The sequence below is a fragment of the Lepisma saccharinum genome, chromosome 4, assembly GCF_977018435.1.
Source record: "Lepisma saccharinum chromosome 4, izLepSacc3.1, whole genome shotgun sequence".
Classification (NCBI taxonomy): domain Eukaryota; kingdom Metazoa; phylum Arthropoda; class Insecta; order Zygentoma; family Lepismatidae; genus Lepisma; species Lepisma saccharinum.
Window position 1 is genome coordinate 73,700,085 of NC_139232.1, and position 25,417 is coordinate 73,725,501.

At 35.1% G+C, this 25,417-nt stretch overlaps 1 protein-coding gene across 5 annotated transcripts in view; it reads right to left on the reverse strand.

Annotated features, from left to right (window-relative positions):
- The window catches only part of Vps13D (vacuolar protein sorting 13D), a 166,383-nt gene that overhangs the window by 52,374 nt on the left and 88,592 nt on the right, over positions 1-25,417 (reverse strand). For all 5 annotated transcript variants that reach the window (XM_083120752.1, XM_083120751.1, XM_083120748.1 and 2 more), the window contains exons 36-48: positions 24,335-24,431; positions 22,062-22,183; positions 20,760-20,977; positions 19,166-19,387; positions 14,345-14,486; positions 13,527-13,714; positions 12,959-13,152; positions 11,331-11,507; positions 8,973-9,107; positions 7,208-7,308; positions 5,906-6,057; positions 5,043-5,193; positions 2,866-3,085 (exon numbers count right to left, since the gene is read on the reverse strand). In XM_083120752.1, coding sequence (XP_082976878.1) covers positions 2,866-3,085; positions 5,043-5,193; positions 5,906-6,057; positions 7,208-7,308; positions 8,973-9,107; positions 11,331-11,507; positions 12,959-13,152; positions 13,527-13,714; positions 14,345-14,486; positions 19,166-19,387; positions 20,760-20,977; positions 22,062-22,183; positions 24,335-24,431 — 2,119 coding nt within the window. The remainder of the gene's footprint in view (positions 1-2,865; positions 3,086-5,042; positions 5,194-5,905; positions 6,058-7,207; positions 7,309-8,972; positions 9,108-11,330; positions 11,508-12,958; positions 13,153-13,526; positions 13,715-14,344; positions 14,487-19,165; positions 19,388-20,759; positions 20,978-22,061; positions 22,184-24,334; positions 24,432-25,417) is intronic.

A 25,417-nucleotide genomic window follows, 5' to 3' on the forward strand; every position in this document is an offset into this window, starting at 1 on the left:
AATCTATAGTCTGTCTCATAATTCACTATAATCTTAGACAATAAGCAAGGGAATGAAACTGGTAAAGGTAAAGAAAATGGTCTACTATAGCATATACCTTGAAAATATTAAGAAACAAAGGATTGCTCTAAGCAATTCAACTCAAATGTACATAACATTTATCCATACACAGGACCTTATGTCTACAACAATGACAATTCATTTTTCATAACATCTGTAACTTGTTCTCTCTGAATCACAAACATAATGTTAGTATGGGTATAATTGGATTTGTTTCATTCTTTCCTGTTTATAACTCAGGGCTATCAGGGCACCCATGGGACAGGGTGTACAAAGAACAGAAATATGTCAACATACAGGGTTCCCACGCAAACTCCAAATCCATTTTCCCTGAGATTTCCCTGAGTTTTCCAGAATCCTCAATTTTTTTCCAGAGTATTGAATGCACAGTAAATGACTACTATAATTTTACAATGGCCTCCTCCATTTCCCCTCATAGCCATACCATCCTCACCTTCTTTATTACTGTTGTTTTCTGATGCAAATAACAAATAGTTCAATAATAAAATAAAATTACACTTCTTTGCATGTAATTAAGAACAAAGATGACCAGTTTTCTAGAACTTTAAACAACTCTGAAACAATTTCTAACATATCTGATATAGAACACTGAAATATTTTCACACTTTCATAGATGTTTATAAATGGATACAATATCAATTAATCTGTAATGCGTACAATAATAGTTAAGACAAACAAATTATTGGAATTTTTAAAACATATAAAAATGAAGTGACAATTATTAGTACCAATTTAAAAAGGAATAAGTTATTGAGACTGAAATATAAAACAAGAAATGTACTTAATGTCAGATACAGCTTCTCAGCAGCTTCAATTTTTTTTTGTTCTGCAATAGCCTTTGATTCTTATTGCATCTTTTGTTGTTTGGCTTGTAAAGCACAGATCTCACTTGCTTTACATTTAATTTCTTTCCTTTTGTTTTCTTTGTGATCACATTTCTTTCTCAACTTCTGCAATGCTTCTTCGTATCTAATACGTGCACCTGTAACACTCTGGATCATATCTTTGCTTACTTCTGCATTTGACACTCCTCCTACCACTTTCACTGCATCATAAACTTGCTGAATAGCCACAACAGACTCTTCTTTCAGGATTTTTTTTAAAACCTGCTTATTTACAAAAAAAAAAAAAAAAAAAAAAAAAAACACTTTCCACATAAGCAAAATCAACTTAACAGTGCTCCATAACTCAGAGAAGTCAAGTCATCCTTGCCCTTCATGACAACTGTAAAAAAAGAATCTAGTGCATCAGTTTTGATTGAAAAGTTACAAAACTTCTCTTTCAATTCCTTTTCACTACTGACATTGTGCAACAATGTCTTAAACTGGCGAATTACTTTATCACCAGTTACAGCCTTCATTCTCTTTCTCCTGAGAAGTTCCTGTATCACGTCTTCCATGTGCTGAGCACATCGTTTTGGAAACTGAGTCATTTGCTTCGGAACTAAACAACTGGCAGCTCTCACCAACCTGAACTTAAGGGGACTACGTTCCACAATCTTCTCTTTTGTTGGTTGCAAAAAAATTCTGCAGCTAGTAAAAAACATAAGCTTCTTCTTTTCATTCACCTCTTTAGCTTCCAAAGCAGCTTTGGCACCAATTCCAATATCAATCCTTGTCAAAGGAATCAAGTTGTCAGAATTCCTGACATCAATTTTTATAAATTTAAAACTATTTTTTGCATTGTTCAAGATGTCACTTTTTATGAATCTCCCCATTACATCTCTATCAACACTTTCTAGGGAGTCATGAAGAAATGGGAACATAGGTTTGGGGGTTTGGAACATTGTCAAATATGTCATTCTGGCATATCTGTTGAGAAAACTATTTCACTACATGATATTAATGTAGATCTGCTGGTCCTACAAGTAATTCCATTTACACATTTACACATATGTGAGCTATTGAGGCATGTAAAAATTCACGTGTCATGTCATGACTATAACAATAGTTGAACATGATCAAAAACTTAAAATATGAACAAGTATTTATGAACAGTACATAATTCATGTATGGCACTAGTAAGTAAATATTTAAAATTCTGTTCTAAATGCAGTAAATACACAATCAACAATATTGTACAGTATATGAACAGTACATAATTCATATATAGCACTAGTAAGTAAATATTTAAAATTCTGTTCTAAATGCAGTAAATACACAATCACAATATTGTACACAAACGATGGCAGAAAATAAATATTTCCCTAAACAGGACACTCCATTTTTTACTATTTTGTAAAAAAAAAGAAGGAAGAAAAACTTAAAACTACTCCCTAATAAGGGAAATCAGATGAACACTGGTTAATTTTAGATTATCAGGTTATCTTTATTATGCGTTTTCCACATCTTGAAATATATTTTACGTCACGTAAAAGATCGAAATCGGTTAATTAAATGTTAAAAAGTGCAAAATTTATGAGGGTATACACTTGGTCACCAGCCCTGGAATCACATTTAAAAACAAGCAACAGACAAACAAATAGTTATGAGTTCCTTGCTGCAAGAGAAATGCTACAACAGCCTGGATTATCCACAGACAGGAGCATATTATAATCCCTCAGTTTTGCTTCATTGGGAACCATTAATCAATTACCAGATTTTCCATGAGATTTCCCTGAGATTTGTATTTTTTTCAAATTCCCTGAGATTTCCAGGTTTTCCAGGTGTGTGGGAACCCTGAACATAGTGCAACATCAAGTGAATACTAATGACACATGGGTTGTGTAATAGAAGCTAGGTTATACATGCATATATATTGATTCCATATAATTAAATAACATACCTATACACAGCTTCTCTGTTACTCAAAATTGGATTGCATTGTCTTGTTTCTTCATTTATTTCACAAGGTCTAGACACTTCAGCCCACAACAATGGCTGATTACAAAATCCAAACCAGTTGGGATATTTTTCTCTTACTGGGCGTGCCCAAATCAGTGATGTGACATAGCTCAAAGGAATGGGAACAGTGGCCTGTGGCTCTATTTGTAGATTGCAAGCACCTGCAAGAGGAAAGACTGCATTACTTCGTGAATTGCAGGACTTCTTCAAAATCAGTGCTTGAAAGCTCTTTCAAACTGAAGTGACAAGGTCAAGCTACAAATGACAAGCAACATGCAGCATAACACCAAAGTGACAATTGGTATTGGACCATCGAGGGAAGAGAAAAAAAACATTTGTTGAACATGCACAACCAGCACAGGCTTGTCACTTCAGTCAGAAATATCCCTTAGGGATGTACTAACATGAATATTTTGTATATACCAACATAACATTTATTGATACCAATTATAATTGATATATTGATAACTGGTAAAATTATTAGCAATTTTACAGACTAACCAATACTGCCTGTATCAGCCAATATCAATAGTGTACTGAAGATGAATCTGTCCCATCCCTATTAAATTGTTCCAAGATTTCAAAAATAACAATAGACTTAGGGGAAAAAATTAAATTAGGAAGAACATATACTACACGATGCTAGAGAATGGCACTAGGAATGATAATTATATAAACTACATAAATTCAGTCATCTTATTACATTTCTAATGAATATAGCCATATGAATATTCATTTCCTCTCAAAGGCACACAAAACTTCTGGACACATACATTAGTTAAGATGGTGAAAGAGCATACACTGCAGTAGGTGGTTGGGAAAAAAGCCAAATGGAAGAACATTAGGTTGGTGGAAAAAGGAGGTGTGTAAGAAGAGGAGAGCAGCAACACAACAAAAAGAGAAGAGTATGGGGAGGGGAGGGGTTGGGGAAGTCATAAATATACACAATTACTTTAGCAACTTGTCAAAACTGTTGAATTGATTTGATTGATTGTTTGTTTTATTTTACTTCACTTTTTAGTCAATTTTTGCTAATCACAAAGATGCAAAACTGTTGAACCAACATATTTTAAATAGAGCATAGCTTATAAAATGGCCCCATATTTTGTTTAGATTATCAATTGTTAGTAAAATGCTAAATGTTTCTATTATATTTACATATATGAATTTCTTTTTGCATTAGTTACACATTTACGTTTGAATCTACAACTTGCTTCCACATTTGTGCTGCTTGACATTTAATTATTTTAAATATATTTTTAAAATCTCAGGATTAATCTAGTTAATGCCCTGGAAACTTTTCCTAAACTTGAGTTCTGAAGAGAATTAGAATTTTTTACATTTGTAATGCCTTGTTGTCAGTGTAGCTACTGCAGTGTTCTGTATCAAGAAAAATAAGCTTGAGTTGATAGGCTTACAAGGAAATCTAACAACACTGAACTCAAAAGTTCTCAATAGGGAGAGTTTACTTTTGAAATATTCTTTAAAAAAAATCATTTGTAAATTCAAAGTAGAAATGTTTACGTAAATATTATTCTCTCTGATTACCTTACTAATGGGGTATGCAACACAAGAGAGAAAAAGGTGTCAAAAAAATGTAGACAGCAATGAGAGATCAAACCTAAATCTTTAGTGTCTTAGGTAACCTTAACCATTTCACCATCCTTGAGAAAAGAAAGCAATTCCAATCGGTCTTTTGTACACTTCTGGCTTCAACATAACACAGCCTTCACTTATGATTTCCTTTATACTGAAAGGGGTTCAAAATATTCCGAAAACCAAATCAAACTATTTAGGTCTTATAGAGAACTCTTGAGTTTAACCTCGTGATATTTACTTGTTAGCTATAGTGGCGTTATTTGCTTTCCATGCAAAATAAAATGACAGCTATAATCCAGTAAAATGCCATGCTATGTAAGTGTATGTGCATTTTCATCAAATTGCAGCTCAGTGTCTAAACACTGATAAAAACATATAATAATAGCAATGCTGGGCACAAAGTCTGAAAATTTCATAGTAACATGGAACTGCATTCTATATACGTTTCATGAATTGATGTTCAGAAAATAGGATGTAATATAGATATACTGCAATGGGCAGGCAAAAATGCATACTCACTTGTTTGAATAGAAGTATTTTCTAATTTCAATTGCACAGCTTCCTCCAATAAGTTTGTCACAAGTAATGCTGATCTCACAGTCACAAGCTTCCTTGCAGAACCTTCTAACGTCACTTCAAAAACAACACGAGCAGCAGGCACATCAGTATACTGAAATATATATGTGAGTATAAAAAAGTTGACAAATATTCAAATGAAAAAGCATCTTCTGCTCAGATAAGCCAATCAGGACTGAACCTTCAGTTTCAAGTGAAAGCCTCATCACAGAGAACTGAACCCACAGCCACTTCAATGTAAGCATACAACATTCATAGGCATTTTTTTCTATTAATCAGAAGTTCCACAGTACTTGCATTTAATAAAATGAAGGAAGTGAGAATTCAGTTGCTTAGTTATAACTGTATTTGTATGACTTTCTAAAGTACTTCTACTTTACATCCATAAATATAAATTTGCAAACATTCTCTTTCATTGACTTATTCTTTGAAGATTTCTCAAATGGCACAACATTTATGGACTTTTATCAAGTAGGCCTAGATTTATTTTTTTAGTGGCGACATACTTTAGTGTCGAGTACATGAAGTCCTAAATAACCATTGATGCTAAACTTTTTGAACTGTCAAAAGGAAGTTAATAGAGTTAATGAATGATTCTATTCCATGTTTTTCCAACATTTTTTGCTTCATATATAACAATATCATTACATTTCATTTTACTTAATCATCCTTTTTGGGAAGGGTACATGCCCAATTGCACCCCTTCTTCCCAATCACTGCTAAATACACCAATAGTTCTTAACCTGAGAGAATATCATCCATCGTCAACTAGTATTTATATTCTTGTGTATTCTCCAGATACATACCAAAGTTGCTGTTCGCTGAACTGGAGGTAAAGCCTGACGAAAATAGACTCCAACCTTATCTACAGATACTGGCTTAGCAGGCTGCCAACCTTCAACATGAACGCACAACTGATGCATTCGTAATAAGTGGGTATCACGATGTCGCAGCTTCCCTGAAAGTAATATATGGATAAATAAATCACATAGAAATCTTGATAGCTTCAAGCCTTTGCATTATTCTTACCATCAAGAGTATCAATTTATTAAACACGGATCTACATGAAATTTTTAGCAGTACCGATTAGATTTTTTTTTGATATTGATAATTAATACTGTATGGAACAGATACCCTACTAATCTGAAATAAGATACATAAAATTGTTCCATGAAGATTTTGAATGGTTCATTTACCTCCTTAATTAACCAGGTGAAAACAAAACTGAATTAGACATTTACTTTTCAAAACTAGTACATACAAATAATATGTATACACACATATGAGGTAATTTGAAACTAAATTAGTAATTATTGTCAAATTTACCTGTAAGTTAATACGCTGATCACTCAATATCAATAGAGCACTCATTTACCTGCTCCATCCTATGACATCATATATTGTGCAGGGAGTGGGGAAAAGGAACACCAAAGTGTGAAATATCAGATAGTGGAGAGTCAAGAACATGAGAGCAGAATTGAAATAAAGTGTAAACACAGGAATGGAGCAAGAAGATGGAGCTAGACTTCTATTCTGACCCAGCCAGAGACTAGAAATGATGAAAAAGGATGAATTTGAATTTAAATTTTGGGTGCGTCAGCACTAAGGCTATTTTACACCCGTCACACTATTTGGGGTCCAGCCCCTTATCGTTACAAATAACAACTCTAACGTTGCATAACTAAAATCCTAAAATATTAAAATCTTCTAACTGTCGTTAAAAGCTGAGGCTGTAAAGGAGCACTCAGCACAAATAAGGACAAAACACAGGACAACACAAACAAAATTATACTGGCCATGGGGCCAGTCGCCAGAGCCTCGTTAGTCTTCAGTCCAGGGTGTACTATGTGGAAGTGAGGTTGACTTTTGGGCGCCTAAGTGGAAGGTACCCCTTACACCCCTGAAGAAGGATGAGGATGACTAATGAAGTAGTTACTCATAATAACTCATTTGACACAGTATTCAAAATAAAGTTAGAAGTAAAATTGATACATCTACATCCACACAATTGAGATGTATCTAAAAGGTATTGGCATTTATGTAGGAAAATGTAAAACCAGGGAACGTAAAATTGGAATTCCATTGAATTTGGTACAAAGCTTTCTTACCTCTTCCTTCAAAAGTAAAAGGCACTGTATCTCCAGGTTCAACATGTGTCCAGGAACAATATTCTTCTTGCATAATACTGTCCAGCAAAGGATCAGATATGCTGTTGTAGATAGAAAAAAACACATTATTATTTACTATTTAAAATATAAACAGCACACATATTGTTTCATAACAGGAAACATTCCACAAACTTATCATTTGCATCATAAAACACAATGGAGTTGGAAGAAAAATACTTTAATTGAATTAATTCCAAGATGGTTTGTGTGTTATTTGTTGGCAAAACACAAGATCTCATGGTTGCTATAATTGTATAAATTTCTTGTAGGAATGGATTGTCCAGTCGCTAGTTTGCCTGACTGCCACACAGGAGACCTGGGTTTGATTCCCAGGAGGGAGTTTTGCTGACCTCATCCCTGCATAAAACGACTCTAGGAATCACCTAGCCTTTAATGAAATGTGTACCTGGGAGGAAAAGTCTACCAGAGCACCATGCTGATTATATTACCTCTGCAATGGCAGAGATTGTTGATGTGTCGGCTTCTGCCTCCACATCCTCCCTTATGTACCTTCATGACAGAATACAATGAACATCAGGTAACTTTACCTTTATAATACATAGCAAGTTGTTTTTAACTGCTTAATCACAGTGTAATTTTTAGAATATTTCTACACATGAACTAGTATTTAATACGTATAATTTAATTTCACATCACTTGTTGGTATGTTGGATCATGTTTGTGACTATTGCCAAATGAAATACCACACATTCCTACTGGGTTGGATGCATGCACACATTAGCTAAAGCTCCTGAGCAATGTTTTCGTTAGAAAGGGCATACTGTGAATTCTTGCTACTTAAAGTGGGACAGAAAATACAGGATCTCTTGGTTAAGCAATTGACATGAGGTTAATAACCCCTTACGACAAACAAGGTTATCAGGTTATGAAACCAAAACCACGACCTCCCGACAGATAGATTCAACTTAAAGCAGGCATGCTAAGCAGAAAAGGCCATGGACACATGTTTTGAAAGTTGCAACGTAGAATGGAAGAATTAGGATCCATTTATATGGACTACATGGCACATTTGTGAATTGTTTGTTGACCATTTTGGGTAGCTTGACAGTGTAACAAATGTTCCCCAAACATGCTACTTGGCAGAACCGCTGTCTGAGGAGATGTAGCATATCCTATTACAGAACCTAGCATTTGCTGAAAAAACATGCCACTGCATTATGCGTCAGCAGCCCTGCAGAAGAGGTTCTGTAGAGGCCACAGAAGGAGAATTGTAAATAAAAGGTACTGGAGGCTGATAATGGACAAGGCCAGGACTCACTAAGCAAGCAAATAAAAGAGAAAAGAGAGAGATATATATATGGTCCATGTAGTCACATTTATATCATAATTAATATTAATAAGAATTTATCATTCTTCGATGGCTGAAATTCTTTAAACATGCTTGACATATTTTGACATACTGCACATACATCTTTTTCAATAACCAATAATGCAATGAGATGCCATGGCGGTTACAAAAAACAAAGGCAGCAATATTACAACAAAGTACAAGACAGTGTGTTGTTGAAAGCAGCCAGTAAACAATTAATTTTTATGTGGAGGCTTAATTTTATTTCAATTTCAAAAATGGGCACAGAAAATTTCAAGAGATCACTCATTGAACAGAAAAGAAAAATTGAGTGCATGCAGGGGAATTAATACTAGACTTTTGGGAATAATACAAACAATTAAATATAAAACAAACCTGTCTGGAGTTGTGATTATTGTAGTAAATTTCAAAGGTGAACCTGTGTCATTTTTCAATGCAAAAGGAACAAAAGGTGACCGCCTCCTATATCCTGGAGGGCTTCCTTCGGATCTACCTGGAAGACTGTCAGATCTGAAACATAAAATAAAAGTTCCCATTCACAAAGGTAAATACTAATTATTGCTAGGCACTTCAGTTTCCTCACTGTTGGAACAAGCATGCAGCCTAGGCTGGAACTCAAAGTTAGAATCTTCATTAGACCGTAAGTCACCCATACATTTCACTCTTGCTTTATTTAGTTTTTGGTGGGATACATTACAGTATAACTTTTTGTTCTGCTCGTTTACTTCAAATGTACTCACACACACAATATTGCTATAGCTGAACTTTAAAACTCAATTGAGTATACCACTTTATGTGAACAGACTTTGAAACTCAACTGAGTATACCACTTTATGTGAACAGAACTGCACATAAGTGACTATTGATTTTCCCTTGTACTTTTATAAGAAAAAATACTGCTTTCTGGGAGAAGGGGTACTGTACATTTGAATCCACAACTATTATATGAGTAGCTCGAGAGTAAAACTTGATAACCCACAAAGTATAAAGTATAAAACCGAGAAAATTGTAGATGAAAGTTTGTCCATTGCATTGTGGCTTCCTGGTTACACAAATGTTCCCGTGTGTTTCTGGCTATCAGCAGCTACTGAAGGAACTTCATTCACTATTGTAGAGCAACTTTAGACTGTGCAGCAACTGTATCCAATGCTAACTCAGTTCTGAACGGAGTGTGGGTTTTCAAGTTTTACTCCTGATTTGTTAAAAACACTAAAATAACATGCAAACAGCCCAATGAAAAACATTTAGGAGTTCTTCCGAGCTTTCGACTCCTTCACAGAGTCATCTTCAGGGCTGGTCGAGGGAAGACGGAGTGGACGTGGTTGTAGTTCCGCTGGCATTACTTGATGTGTCTGCCGGCAGATGTCATTGCGGTCTTGCAGTGTTGGTAAGACCTTGTATGTTTGTCCATATTTACTATGTGCGAATTACTCACAAGATTAACAATATAAATTACAATTTTCCTTACATTTTTTTTGTTGTTTTTTTACTTATGTTTTTTGCGAGTATAATACATTTTCTTCAATGATCATGATACTCGCAAAAAACGTAAGTAAAATTGTAATTTATATTCTATGTTTGGATTGTTGGCTGGGGGAGATGGATTTTTAAGTTTTACTGTGTTGTACCATGATGAATAAAGATTTCCACATAAGTTGTCATTGAGGTTATTTGTGTTGTTGATCATGTGTACCCCTTCCTTAACATCCCGCTCTATTTTTCCTTTTGCCTGTGCAAGGAAAGAAACGCAATCCTGTGGAAGTTGTTTTCTATAATATGTTTGGATAAACCAGAAGAACTTTCTTTCCTGCGTATGTATCCTATGTGGTCGGCGAATCGATCTTTGCTGGGTCTTTTGCATTGTCCTATGTATTTTCAGTTGCATTTGCATTTGATGCTGTAGATGCCAGAGTTTCCTTGCACAGGCGAAAGGAAAAATAGAACAGGATGTTAAGGAAGGGGTACACATGATCAAAAACACAAATAACCTCAATTACAATTTATGTGGAAATCTTTATTCATCGTGGTACAACACAGTAAAACTTAAAAATCCATCTCCCCCAGACAACAATCCAAACATACAAGGTCTTACCAACACTGCAAGACCGCAATGACATCTGCTGGCAGACACATCAAGTAACGCCAGCGGAACTACAACTGCGTCCACTCAGTCTTTCCTCAACCAGCCATTTAGATGACTCTGTGAAGGAGTCGAAAGCTCGGAAGAACTACTAAGTGTTTTTCATCGTGTTGTTTGTGTGTTATTTTAATGTTTTTAACAAATATGTTGCCGGCACGTGACATAAGAAGTTTTCTACTATCATTTTACTCCTGATTCGCTCATATAACACTCATTAGCCCCATTTAATTTGCTGCACTTTTTGACACTTGGTGTAATGCAGGTGTATCCCAGTGTCAGGTTGGTGCAAGGAAATGACGTTCGACAAACTAGACAAATAGCGGTGTTCAAGTTCAGAAGATTCAACAAATGCCTGTCTGCTGTTTAAAAAGTTAATTTGATTCGTTAGCACGCACCACGTGATCATACACCACATCGGCGAAGTAGATGACTCAGTGTTGCTCTGACTAACCAACTAGATGTTTCAGTCCAAAGAGAGTCAAAAAGTGCAGCGAACTAGACGGCACTATAGTGTGTTTACTAAATACACTGCTCTGCTATTTGTTAAATTTTGAAAACTATATATTTAATACAAATAAATAAAAGTAACAAACCTTTCTCTTGAAGAAAGGCTATAGTAGTCTTCAGTCCAGTTTTCTTTCACCATCTTGTAAAGTTCTATCAAGGTGCTTGTGATGTTGATATTCAAAATTTCTTTAGCTTCCACAAGAATGTGCAGTCTATCTCCAGTAAGATTATTTGATTTACTGTATTTCCAGCCAACTTCACACCTGTAAAATGTTAAATTATGCATGCAACTGTCATCATTGACATTTTAAAAATTACCATTGCTAATTAACCATTACCTTGTAGATGACAATGAGATCTTAATCAGAGTATATTAAATTTCCCTTGGCATCAGTTAAAAGACAAAAAGGTAAATGCAGATTAGAGTCAGATTAAAGAGATGCTGAAAGGAAACAAAGTTTGGTTGAACAATTTTCCAACTTTTCATTAAGTTTACAACAACAGTGAAGCACAAAGAGAATGGAATAGTGAAGGTGGAGGATGGTTGTACAGAAAAGTGCATTTACATCAGATAAGAGAGAGGAAACCAAATAATACACATGGGAAGATGCCAGAACAGAAGTTACAAGTGGAAAGTTATATAACTCTAGTGTCACATAGTGGTAGAGAAGGAGGCAGAGGAAAGACAGAGATGAATGGAAGAAGATTACATAGACACCAAGCAGCCAGAGAGAGTCAAATTAAAATTCTCAACAAAGAAGAATTATAAGTAAAATTTCTTTATAGAGGGAGAGTTGTCAGGGTAGCAAGCAACAGATGGCTAAATGCTTCAAGAAGTTGATATTCTCCAACTTGGTTGTTAGAAGGTACATGTGCTATTTGTAAAAATGTGCTATTTGTAAAAATGTATGCTGACTTTTTATCTGAAATAAAAATAAAACAGACTGCTTCTTTTCAGTTAGGTTGCTATATTACAACAATGTAACATTGACAACATCCATTATATAACAGATTATTTTTCTTTAAAAATTGGTAACCATTGTTATAACTGTATCTTTAGTCAAAATAAAAATAAATGTCTAATGAAGGGAGCGTGAGTTATCCTGAAACGTCACAACGTCATGCTTGTAATAACCGTAAACTACAAGAAAATAATTCTACAATGCAAGCAATGCGTACATACAAGAAAAACTAGTATAGTGACTTGTTCAGTAATTTCATATTGTACATTCACAAATATAACTTTCATATAAATGCTAGAGATGAGCTGATATCCTTTGAACAGATACTCTTGCATAGTCCTACTGATACCAATACCCAAAAAATATAAGTGATAAGATAATTAATTAATAGCAAATATCCATTTTTCCTCATGTTGGAAAAATAGTGATAAATTTTGCATTTTCCAGGATATTCACACTGCATAAAAGTATCGCATGGCCTTTTTGCACACTCTGAAAGGAACCAGAGCTCCGGAAAAGTATCCACTGGTATCAGTGACTAAATTTCAACCGATACACTCTTGATACCCCCAGTGGTATTGGCCAATAGTGATGCATAAATGCATAGGCAATAAATTTTATATGCTAAAAGTATATTATACTATTTTATAATTCTCCAATCTCTGTGCCTACATGGACAATCTGCAAAGACAAATTGTTTACACATATTTGCACACTATATACGAAGAGAAAGAGCAAAAATATATACTTACCACCATGGTTCAATGAATGGTTCCCATCCTGAAAGAGCTCTGTTGTAGTAATCACCAGAGAAGGAGCACTTGGCATAGCCTCCTCCTCCCATTTCTTGCCTCAGGAAGAGCTCAGATAGAGACAGCTCTAACAAAGGAACATCTGCATCCCTACAGTCATCTATTACACACACACTTAGGCAAGATGTTTTTACCTAAAAAAAAAACACACACACAATGGAATAGTAATAAAGCTTATTACATTTCAAAAAATAGAGAAACAAAAAAAAAATTATACAAATTGTTAGTTCTACAATCAAATAAAAACATCTAAATGATGCCCCATTAACATGAACCACACAGCACTGATGTCCAAAAATATCTAAAAATAATTCAGGGAATAAAATGATTCCTTCCATGTCGTCCTATGAACAGACATGTGGAATCCAGAACTTTGATGCAAATACCCAATCCAGGAGACTTATGTTGTCTCCTGCACATTTGTTTGCTGCATGGGAAGTATACTTTATTTAGTGTGATCTTTGATGAAATTCAAACATAATTCAATGACTGTAATAATGATCTTTACCTCTATAAATCTGAATGACATGATACTTGATTCTTGTTCGTTGTCAAAATCCACCACAACATTTTCAACTGGAACAGCATTATCTGTCAGCCACACTGCAGCATCATCCAGCTGACCATTACTCTGGTTCAGTGCATTGACACAATCTTCCTCACTGAATCCCAAGGCAACAAGTTTCCTCACCTGACCTGCAATTAAAATAAATTTTAAACAGTAAACATGAAATGTAATTTTGCAAACCAATATTCTTTTTTATTTCCAATTACTCTCCCCAGCTCTGTATTTGAAGAAACACAAAACTACAAAAAGAAATATCACTTCAGTATATGCACAGATAAGCCAAGCAGGACTGGACCTACAGTTCAAAGTGGGATCCAAACTACTGAAACGTGGCTTACCAAGTACTGATTCATGGATTCCTTGAACATAATCACAAAAACAGAACACGATAGGTTTTCAGGTTGTAAAGTACAACTGAATTTTTATATTTGCAAGAACAATAACAAAAATGGGAGAATTGTAAAAGTAAGTTGCAGACTGGTATATCACCAATTAATTAATTGCTCCCATCCCTAGTTACAGAGTTGACTTTGACTTAGAATGTTTAATCATTCACTACAGAAACACATATGTCTATACTATATATATTTGCTACAATACTGTGATGGATGAACCCACTAACTTTTTTTTATGCTACATTGATTCCGAATTTTGCAACATTATAGTGTAGAGAATGATTCAATGGATACATCTCATGCAATTCAATTTTATGTTGTGCAAAGTATTCTTTGTAAATGTTATTCTATGCTATTACTTACTTCTCACGTTTGCTGGCTGACACTTATGCTGCATTTCCTGACTCTTTGCCCACAAGGTTTGCTTTGGCAAGCTGTTCAGCATTTGAATAAACATTCGCATATCATGGTATGACAATCTCACACTCAAGTGCTGCATCTGAACCTAAAAAATAATGTTCATGCATCAAAAGAAGGCCTTGTTGTTTGTATATCATAAGGCTATTGAAACTAATGTGCACTAAGTTTCTGAAATTCCACGTGAGAAAATTATAGGGCTGAAAAGTATTACTTCCAATTTAATCACAGCCAGCAGATACTTTTCCAGAGAAGTATCTTGCAGGGTTGGACAATGTTATGCATGCAACACTTTCGCAGAAATTATGCAAAACTTTAAATTCTCATAAATTTGCACCAGCATTGTGTAAAAATGGATTTTAAGTGACACATATTTTAACATTCCAATGTATAATATTCTTTGAATATTTTGAAGAAAAACTCTGGTAAATTGATGTGAGGTAATTGTGATGGAATGCTCATATACAGCAAAATAGCAAATCCAAAATTCTTGACTTTTTCATTACTTTTTCTTCCTCTTCCTTTCCTTATTCTTGACCTTTTCCCCTCTTTCTTAACATTTATTTTATGTTATAGTTCTAAATTACGAGGTGCATGTCAAAAAAAAGGGCCGATAATTTTTTATGCACGGTTGGCAACACTGATGAAGTTGAGCATGTGCAGGAGCATGCCCCAGTATTTTGTGCTTGCAACAGAGATAGAGTCGTCAGAGTGGGGTTGCGTACGTGCGAGTAACAGTAGGGTGAAATGGCTGCTGTAATACAAAATCCCGCCAAATGTGAAGAGAGATCTGTCATACGATTTCTGAACGCCAAAGGACAGAATGCAGCTGACATCCATCTGGAATTGTGTGCCATGTATGGACCGACAGTGATTAGTGAAGGGCGTTCAAATGTCCATGACGATGAGCGTAGGGGACAGACGATCTGGTGGAACGCGTTAACGAGGAAGTGCGTTCCAATCGCCGGTTCACAATATCTGAACTCGCCAAAGAAGTGTCTGCGAAAACAGTGCATCGAATTGTGACTGACAACCTGGGGTATCACAAACTGTGTGCGAGGTGGGTACCAAAAATGCTGACAGACGCTCACAAAGAGCAAAGGAGGACAGCTGCACGTGATTTTCTGGCCTGCTGGGGGGAGGATGGGGATGGCCTCTTTTCGCATATAGTGACAGGGGATGAAACGTGGATATCGTACGCCCCTGAGGAGTCGAAGCAGCAGTCAATGCAATGGCGGCACTCTTGTTCTCCTAAAGCGAAGAAATTCAAACAAACACCATCAGTTCAGAAAATCATGGCAACCGTGTTTTGGGACCAAAAGGGCATGATTTTTGTGGAATTCTTGGAACCAGGATGAACAATTACAGCAGAGGTGTATTGCGAAACACTGAATAATCTGCGACATGCCATCCAAAATCAGCAGAGAGGAATGCTATGCTCTGGAATTTTTCTGATCCATGACAACGCCCGCTCCACACAGCTGCTCGTACTGTTGAGACAATTCAAAGATTTTGATGGAACTATTCAATCATCCCTCTTACAGCCCCAACCTTGGTCCCAGCGATTTCTTTATTTTTCTTCACCTGAAAAAGTGGCTTGCATCGAAGCAGTTCAACGACAGTGACATACTCAAGATATCAGTTCTGGACTGGCTGCACTCTCAGGCGGCAGATTTTTATGCAGAGGTTATACGGAAGCTTGTGCCACGCTATCAGAAATCAGTGGCGTAGCGTTATAGTACGCCCGTACGCCCGGCGTTCCCAGATTTAACATTTCAAAAATGCGTAAATGCTGTAAATATAAAGTAAAACGTGACTAATTTCATATATGTTGACCTTCATGGCATTATAATAGCTATTTTTCGCGATCCGCTTGCAACGCTCCACTAACAACACTCGTTCTAGCATTTTTTTCAATGCCTTTACTGGCCGTACGCTGAGCAGGTTCGGCATAAAGAACTCCATATTCCTTGCTGCCTTTCTTGAGGGAAAGCTTGGATCTCTACAGTACAGGCGTAAATGCTCTCTCATACGCCAGCGTACGGAGCAGAGGGCTATGCTACGTGATTGGTTCATGTGACCCTTCCTGCCTTCTGAAGCAGACGACAGCGGTAGAATTCCTACCCGGTTCTTCGCGCTCATGCCACTCAGGCTATGTGATGTTACAATATGCAATATTGACTGACGTAACTTTACCAAACTCAAATATACCACTTCTTAATGGCCACTCCATTGTATAATTTATCGCACGAAGAGCGATGTGCATTAAAAACTAAAAGATCAACACAGTTTTTGTCAAATAAGTTGGTGAAGTCCTTGTGGTAGAAGTCCAGCCTGTGGCTACTCTACCACTTAACCCGCAAAACTATTTTATTATTATTATTATTATTATTATTATTATATCGTTAGTATCTAACTGATTAATATTGTGTCAATGGAAGTGTTTAGTATTCATTTGAAAACTCTTTATATCAAATGATCTCTGGACAAAATTATTTTAAAATGTTTATCAACATTCTCAAGATGTAATAAACAGTGGTCTGAATTATTAATCGGCACTGTTACGTCAGTTGAGTGTACGATAGTTGGATCATTGACCCACCTCCGTGTCAGAGTGTTTTGCACAGCGAGCCAAGAAGACAGAGGCCCTGATTTGAATCCCGGCGTGAACACGGGTGTTCTTTGTGAGTGTCCCTTCTTCAATATCATCACGCATATTTGTATTCGTGATTAACCAAAAGTGGTAGAAAAGCGAAGTAAAATAAACCAAATCAATCAGTAGTTGGATTTCCACAACAATGACGTCTACTGTTGTGCAGAGGCGCTTGTGATTCAGGTAGGTTTTTAATGACTTGCATCATGCAGAAAGGTATATAAAAAGGTATACAACACCAGAGTTCAAAACAGTTGTGGCATAGTGAGGTATCTAATTTTCTAGCTAAAACATGCATGGATGATGTTTTATTGAAAACCCAGCTGACTTCAGGCAAATGAACAATACCTGTGGCAACTAATATCATAAATAAATTATTAAGCAAGAAAGGGCCGGCCCTTCCTTCGGACTTGGCGTTCCCACCCGAAATGCCCATGCTACGCCACTGTCAGAAATGTCTGGAGGTTAATGGTGACTACGTTGAAAAAATAGCCAAGGTATGTACTTGTTTATCAATCACAATAAATTTCTTCTCCTATCATTTTCTTGTTTTTTAAAATATATCGGCTCCTTTTTTTTGACATATGACCATATGCATGAGAAAAATAGATATTTTTATTCAATGAAAAACCTCGAACACAAGGACCGTTAAGATGAAAACTGAAGCTGCACTTTAACAAGAGATTTAGATTTGCTTTAATAATTAAAGCATATAAAATTAATGCTTCAGACTTCATGCTGGATGGGGAATGGCCACATTATTTAATATTTTTACAAAACTTGACCATACAAGAATGTTAATTCCTAAGAAACAAAGTAATCATATCTTAAACACAACTCAATACAATTTCAGATTCCAAATATCTAATTCTATCAAATCCCAGTACAGGTATATAACAATGTAAATTCAATATATTGCAAAAAAATATTCAAAAATTCTTGACCACAAGCATAATTTCTTGACTTTCTTGACCTACATGTTGATTTCTTCACCTTTTCTTGACTGGTAGACACCCTGATATATCAATATTAATCAATGTTCGGAACAACTTTTAATTGCTAAAATTTTCATGCATGGGTATGGGTGGGAATAAATAAGAGCATCAGTATATGTTGAAAGTAGTATCAGCTCAGCACTAGAAGAATATCATCTTTAACACTTACAAAGAGATAATATAATGTTACAGTCTATTTTTTAAGATTTTTCAATTAATGAACAAAAATAAGTACATTAACTTTTTGTGATTATCTATGATCTTTACTAAATCCCCTGCATTCATGACAAAAAATTGCATGTTGAAACTAAGATACTAGATTTATATCTCTCCTGTGATCTTGATTTCCAGGATTCTTGGATCCAAATTCCACATAAGAAAAGAACTACATGGTGTCTATAAAAAAATATTTGTTAATTATTATGATATCTACGTAAAAAGAAAATTGACACTACCAATAATATGAAATGTGCATAAGAAAAATTAATTTCATTCATCACATATCATGTTGTTCAACTCAATTAGGATGATTATGCTTTAGGTGAAGCTAGAAATTTTAAGTCTGCTTTTATCCTCAGATAGGCTAATCAGGATTGGGTGTACGATTAGTTTAACGTAGGATCTGAACCACTGTGTGACTTGTGATTACAAGGTGACAGAATACCATTATGCCATCAGGAGGCCCAATTACATCATATAGGATACCAATATGAACCAAGGATACACCATGATAATCCTTAATCTGATTACATTCAAATACAAATTCCTACATAACATGACAGGATGAAGTACTTACTTTATATGTGAAACTATTTATTGATGGTTCTGTTAATTTCAGGGGCCACATCCACCATCCATCTAAGAACTTGTTGCATTCGCAGTTCCTGAGTAGATGGTGGCAATGACCATTTAAATTAACAGAACCATCAAAAAATAATTTCACAGATAAAGCAAGTACTTAATACAGTACATTTATTTATTACAATGTTTTTTGTTCCCTGAAACAAGAAACTGTGAAGTACATTTTCAATGTTAGCATATGAAACTAATATCTAACATAATACTGTCTTAATCAAATTAAATGTCTGCATGCAGAATGTGACATGAAGTTACACTTACCTCTAAAACCTTCTCTGTATCGGATTCTTCAGATTCAAGTATTTCATCATCATCACGTGTCCTAGTACGTGTTGTTACTTCTATGTTTATTGTTACGGGGTCTATTATAGACAATGCTGTTTCATCCTCCATTCCAAGGATACATGAGAACATTTCACAATGATTTAGATTACACGATAAAGGTTTCTCCTTGCTTTGGTAAAATGATATCACAGTTGTACTCTGAAAAATATTAAACATTCTTTCTTGATATGCATGTACAAAAACATAGAAAGATATATAAAATAATAATAACTGTGATGCAACAGCACATAGGGGCTAGGGCCTACCTACCAACTGCCAGCCTCACTCCCACATGTCTCACCCAACCAATTACAGGGTAACGTGTTGTCAACACGTCAAACCCCTAGTCGTTGTAGGTTTCTGTGGCTGGGTTATGCTACTCATTCGTAGCTCCCAATTTCCTCTCAATGGTGGTTGGCCACCAGTTCCATACTCTGGCCAAAATCTCAGGAGAAAAGTTGTTACACTTTTCCCCAGGAGACTCGAACGAGTATGGCCCGTAGCCCGAGCCCACACCCTGACAACTTAGACAACACGGCCACGGTGCAGGACATAGATATATATACATGGGGTATTCAATTGTCATGGGCGGGACATGCAGACTACATTTTTTTATATTAAAGAAACTATCCTACCAATAGTTAAGCAACGATTTTCTTACAGTTTCTGGGCAATGAAATATGAAACTTAACACACTTGATTAAACATAAATACCCTTAAAATATTTTCACCGATTTATAGCTATAAGGGAACAATTTTGTGTCACAGGTGAGACAGAAGAAACACTGCCTCTTTACTTAATAATAAATATATTTTAATTTCTGTGAATTGTCAAATGTTGAAAAATAAATTGTTTAAGATAATGAGAGAAGGTGAATATTCTAGTGAAGTTGAAGGGGAAATGTAACAGTTAAAGAATAAATTAATTGTTTTTTGGTGTCATGAATGAGACACAATAAAAATCAAAGGTAAATCAAAAAGTTAAAATAAGCCAACAATATGTAAAATACCTTCTACAATCTAAATTATGTATAATACTTGAAATTTTATCCAAATGACAATTTTATATTGTTCATTCACAAGATAAAATGAAGTTACAGCATTGAATTTAATTTTAAAAACTGAGATTCAGGGTTTCTCCGACATGGAATGCCCGATATTTGCATATGTTTAGGTACAATTACGATGCCTTTACTAAAAATTAGAGATGGACTAATATGAAAATTTAATCGATACTGAGCAGTGGTGTAAATTTTACAGATACCAATAAAACAATATTTCACTGAATCTGATATAAAATTGCAATGTTCCTTGAACAACACATGAACAGTTCATTAGTTTCCTTAAGCAATGATGTTTGCAGCCAGGTGTCTGCAATGGGTTTAGCCTTTGAAATGAACTGTGTATTTAGATATTTTCTTTACAAAACCATGACACACAAATTGTATGTTTATGTTCATAAAAGTAACAAAATGGATCAGCAAAATTTTTGGTAATCTGTTTCATCCCTAATTCATATTAATGGAAGTACCTTAAGTATTACAGCATTGGTATCCCACTGCGAAGTGTCTTCAACCAACACAAGTTCTGAATCTGTAATATTTAATTTCATCTCATAGGGCATTTCTGAAGTTTCCCCTGGTGACCTCTGAAGTATTGTATCCAGAGATCTGGATGAGGATCCAGGTTTTATCGATGCTGATGATCTACTATTTAGCTGTTGTCTTCTTGGATGAACTGGTTCATCAGCTGAAAAACAAATATAATAATCTTATTTGAATCTACCGGGAAAACATTCTAATCAAAACAACAGAACTACAGAAAAACTAACAAACGTCAAATTAATTGCCCTCTTACTTGTTACTTATACATAGTCTACACTACACTACACTACAGACTATTTCAATCACACAAAAAAATAGAGGAAAATATATTCCAATACCATCCTTATAAGTGTTATGTTCAGGGAAAAACAAGTGTGTGCAGCACTGTTCCACAAAAGCTGTTCATCTTGCTGTTAATTTACAATGGACATGATAACTGACAGTCCTATACAGTGGATTCTGTATAGTGGAACCACAAGCAAAACAACCTATGCAGAACTGCGACTCCCATGCTCAGTACTCCCGCAAGGAGGGGAGGGGGAGAGTGGACCATGCTTCCTTATGGCCCGAGCTGAACGGAAGAAGGGAAAGCTGCACGGGGACTTTTCATTCAAGGTTTTTTTCCTTGTGGTCACTCTATAAGATTTATAAGTGCATAAAAATGTGAGCAATTTACTTATAGATTTACTTGTAAATTTACTGGTAGATTGTTCAAGTTTATAGTGAAAGTGTAATGAATGATGGAAATGGTGTCAAGAGTTTTAAGCAAGATTGGAGCAATGTTCATGATAATAAACAAAATGAATGCTTCTCTTTGGTGACACGTTATTTGACGAGAAATGTGAATGCAAAACTTCAGGAGAACAGGAAATTCACAATTTTTGAATTCCACAAATGGCAGTGTATCACTCTTTAATGATGAACACCTTGGCAGTGAGTTTCTTTGACAAACCAATACAAAAACTAGTGCCACAATATGACAAATTGCCTTAATACATTTGTGCAACTATGCAAAAAGAAGTAGTGTAATATATGTAGAAACATTGTACATTATAAAACATTATTTGCACACTTTTTTACCCTACATGGTTCATTCTGGACTTGCCTCATAAATTCAGTCTGCACACACACACACACACACACACAAGGAATACAACATAAAAATTCCATATCCACCAAGTTTTAATAATAGTCCTGCTTAAGTTCATATTCAACAAAAGAAAAAATACCTGCAAATGGATCATCTGCATTCTGTACAATAAAATCTCTGACTGCTTCCCACCAATCCAGTATGGCCATAAGTCTCATGTTATTCAGCAGAATAGTAAACTTTGAGAAGTCAGTTCTTGCCCTATCAGTGCCATTAATGAAAGAGAAGAGAGACAAGTTATTACCAGATAGGTTTCTAAGCATGATAAGTAAAATAAATCATTAGCACACAACCTTATAATAATTATTTCAATCATTGGTTCATGATTATTGAGGAAAAAACAAAAATTAAGTTAATCCAATTTATTACAAGTACAGGGCCTCCCTGATGATGCAGTGGTAGCGCCATCGCCTTGTAATCAATGGGTCCTGTGTTCGATGCCTGGTGGAGGTACAAGTTGTTCATATTCCACTTTAAACTGTAGGTCCAGCCCGATTAGCCTTACTGTGCATAAAGTGGACATAAAACACCAAATCAATCAATCAATTATTACAAGTACAATTGGTGAATGTTTTTCCATGCACTCAATTTGCCACAATGTTAGCTAATGAGACTGAGAGTGGATTCACTATTGCTAATCCCTCAGTCTGTTCATGATAAAAGCTTTTAGAAAGTTCCTTGCACTGTGGATACCTATGAATAACACAGATTTCTAGAATTCTTATCATTAACTTTGCATCTAAAAGCAGAATAATTTAAGGTTAGTGGCATAGCTGTCACCCACAGAATGGGAGGGGGTAGGTGAGGGGGCATTGAAAAGTTTTCTGTGCTCCAAAAATTTTGCATAACTGAGAAATTCAACAGATTGTGTCACCTATATTCTTTGAGAAGTTTGCTGTCTGTGAACTTAGATGTATTATCAATCAGAGTTAACTCTACAGTATGAGTCCGAGCACCACAAATAACTTTGGAACTCTGTGCTAATTATTACTATTTTTTAATATGTGCCCAGGTGATTGAGTGGGTTCCCAGTACTGTATCATAAGATGTTGTGTGGGATAATAAACAGAGGCCGAAACCTACACTATGCCACTGTTTAACCTTTAAACAGCCAATGGGTCATATATGACCCATAGAAAGTATAGGCAAAAACAGCCAATGGGTCATATATGAGCCATGGTGCCGATTACAACATTCACGTGCTTTTAGGACCTTCATAATTGTATGTGAGATTGTAAATGATGACAGATGTTGAGATAAGACTTTGAAATGTCATGTGGAAGAAAACCCACCCCTCCCCCTTTCTCTAATATGCAAATTAACTATATTCAACCAAAATGCAGGATTGTACATATTGCATCATATTTTAGCCTGTATGAGAACTAGGGACTTGAAACAAGTTTCACTTTGTTGCAAGAGGTCTACTCTTTGAAAACAATTCAAAAGTTTGCGCCCTTTTTCCAAAATAACGGGAGAAGAGTGGGCAAATGCCAGATTTTTTTTCATTGAAATTTGGGGACTTGGCCCCTCCCAACCCCGTTTTTCTCACTTGGGCTTTCTGAATTGTACACAATCACATGCTCCGATGTTTTTGCTTTCAAACAAAAGTTATCCAAAGTATATTGCTCAAATAATCTCAGATATATAACATTTTTCTGAAATAAGTGTAAAAAATCATGCGCAAAGGCCACGGCGAGAGAGGGGTTACTTTTGAAAACCAGCTCGGCTGTTTAAAGGTTAAGGTTGATGACCTGGCAACATTTCAGTTTTCACAGAGCAAGTCATTTGATTACCTGCTGATCCAAATCCTTCAGATGCAAACTCATAAATTTGTGAAACGGAAATATTTTAGTAGTGTTTCATTTTTATTGCTACATATTCAAAAAATTATGTATAAAATTATCCTCATTAGCAATTCATTAAACATTTGCAACAATTAACTTATGGATATTGAATACAGTTCCAATTTGTTTGTTTTCACCTCAGTCCCATCTAATGAAAACATGTAATTTTGTTTAGAATCCTAGCATATCTAATAATATTAATAAAATTACACATTAATAAACTAAAGTTCAGAAACCACAAGTATATAATTATTCACATTGTTACTTCTACTAACACATGATTACACTGACAATCTGAAATATTTTAGCAATATTGTCTTCCCAGAGTTTTATTTTTCTCCTACCCATCATAAAGCAATCATTAAACTTGAATTATTCATAAGTCTCTTAAGCATATATAGTTAGTTTATGGTACTTCATTCATGATAATCTGTGCCTGCCCTGGATTGTAAAGAACCGTTAATATCCACATACTAATACTCAAAAATAAAATGAAAATATTAATTACCTGTGATGTACTTCAACTTGCACTATATCTTGTATGGTTGTATCAATCGGCTGCAGGATATTGGTGAAGACATTCGATCTTTTATTTACAGGCATATCTGAAAAGAAACAAATACCAATGCGTTTTAAATTGCTAATGCAAATCTAGAAGATGCTACATGAGCTGGAAAATATGTGGAAATTTATCTTCAGTGGAGGAAAATTAAGAAAAAACACACACAAAAAAAAACATGTAAAAATAATAGGGCTTAGGCAATACTGATGTCAGGGTACCAGTATCAGAAAGTAGTCGTTGAATTATTCACAGATACTGGTAAATATTCTACCATTGTCTAGGTATCTCATGCCATGTGAATTTTGCAGCATAGTTAACGTGGAAATTATTCAAAATTGAAATTTTAATTTATATTGCACCAGTATTGTGTGGAAAAAAATTAATTTATGATTACATGACATTTGCTTGAATCTGATGTTATTCTTTGAATACTGATGTGGTATAATTGCAATGGAATATTTACAATTCACAATTAATCTACCTATACTTTTTGATAACAGGGATAAGACAAAAGTCAATTTCCAATGTATGAACATGTCAACCAAAAGTAGTGCATCAGAATTGGAATGAGTGAAGATCTGATACTTAACACAAATCCCATACTCAACATCCAACCTTAGCAAACTTAATAAAATATGGTATAAAGTTCACACTTTATAAAGTAGGGTGTGCTAATTTTCCATTGTAAGGGAATGTCCTAAGAATTATGAAATTAAGAAATTCTATTTTTTTTATTACATTCCATTTTCTTATAATACTTCTAAATTGCTTACACTTTTTCTAGCTCATGCACAGTATATGAGTAACCACATCTCTACCAGATTAAAATCTCCAAGGTGATACATAAGATTTATATTCTAGCATTTATATTCAGAATGAAGGAAATGGCATTGTGGTTCTACTAATGATATATTATCTAAATTAGTTGAAAAATTATAGGTAAAAGCATTTGGTAAATGTCATGCACCATCACATCACCAATTGATAATATAAAGAAAAAGTGCCAAGCATTTAATCTTTTACTCCTTT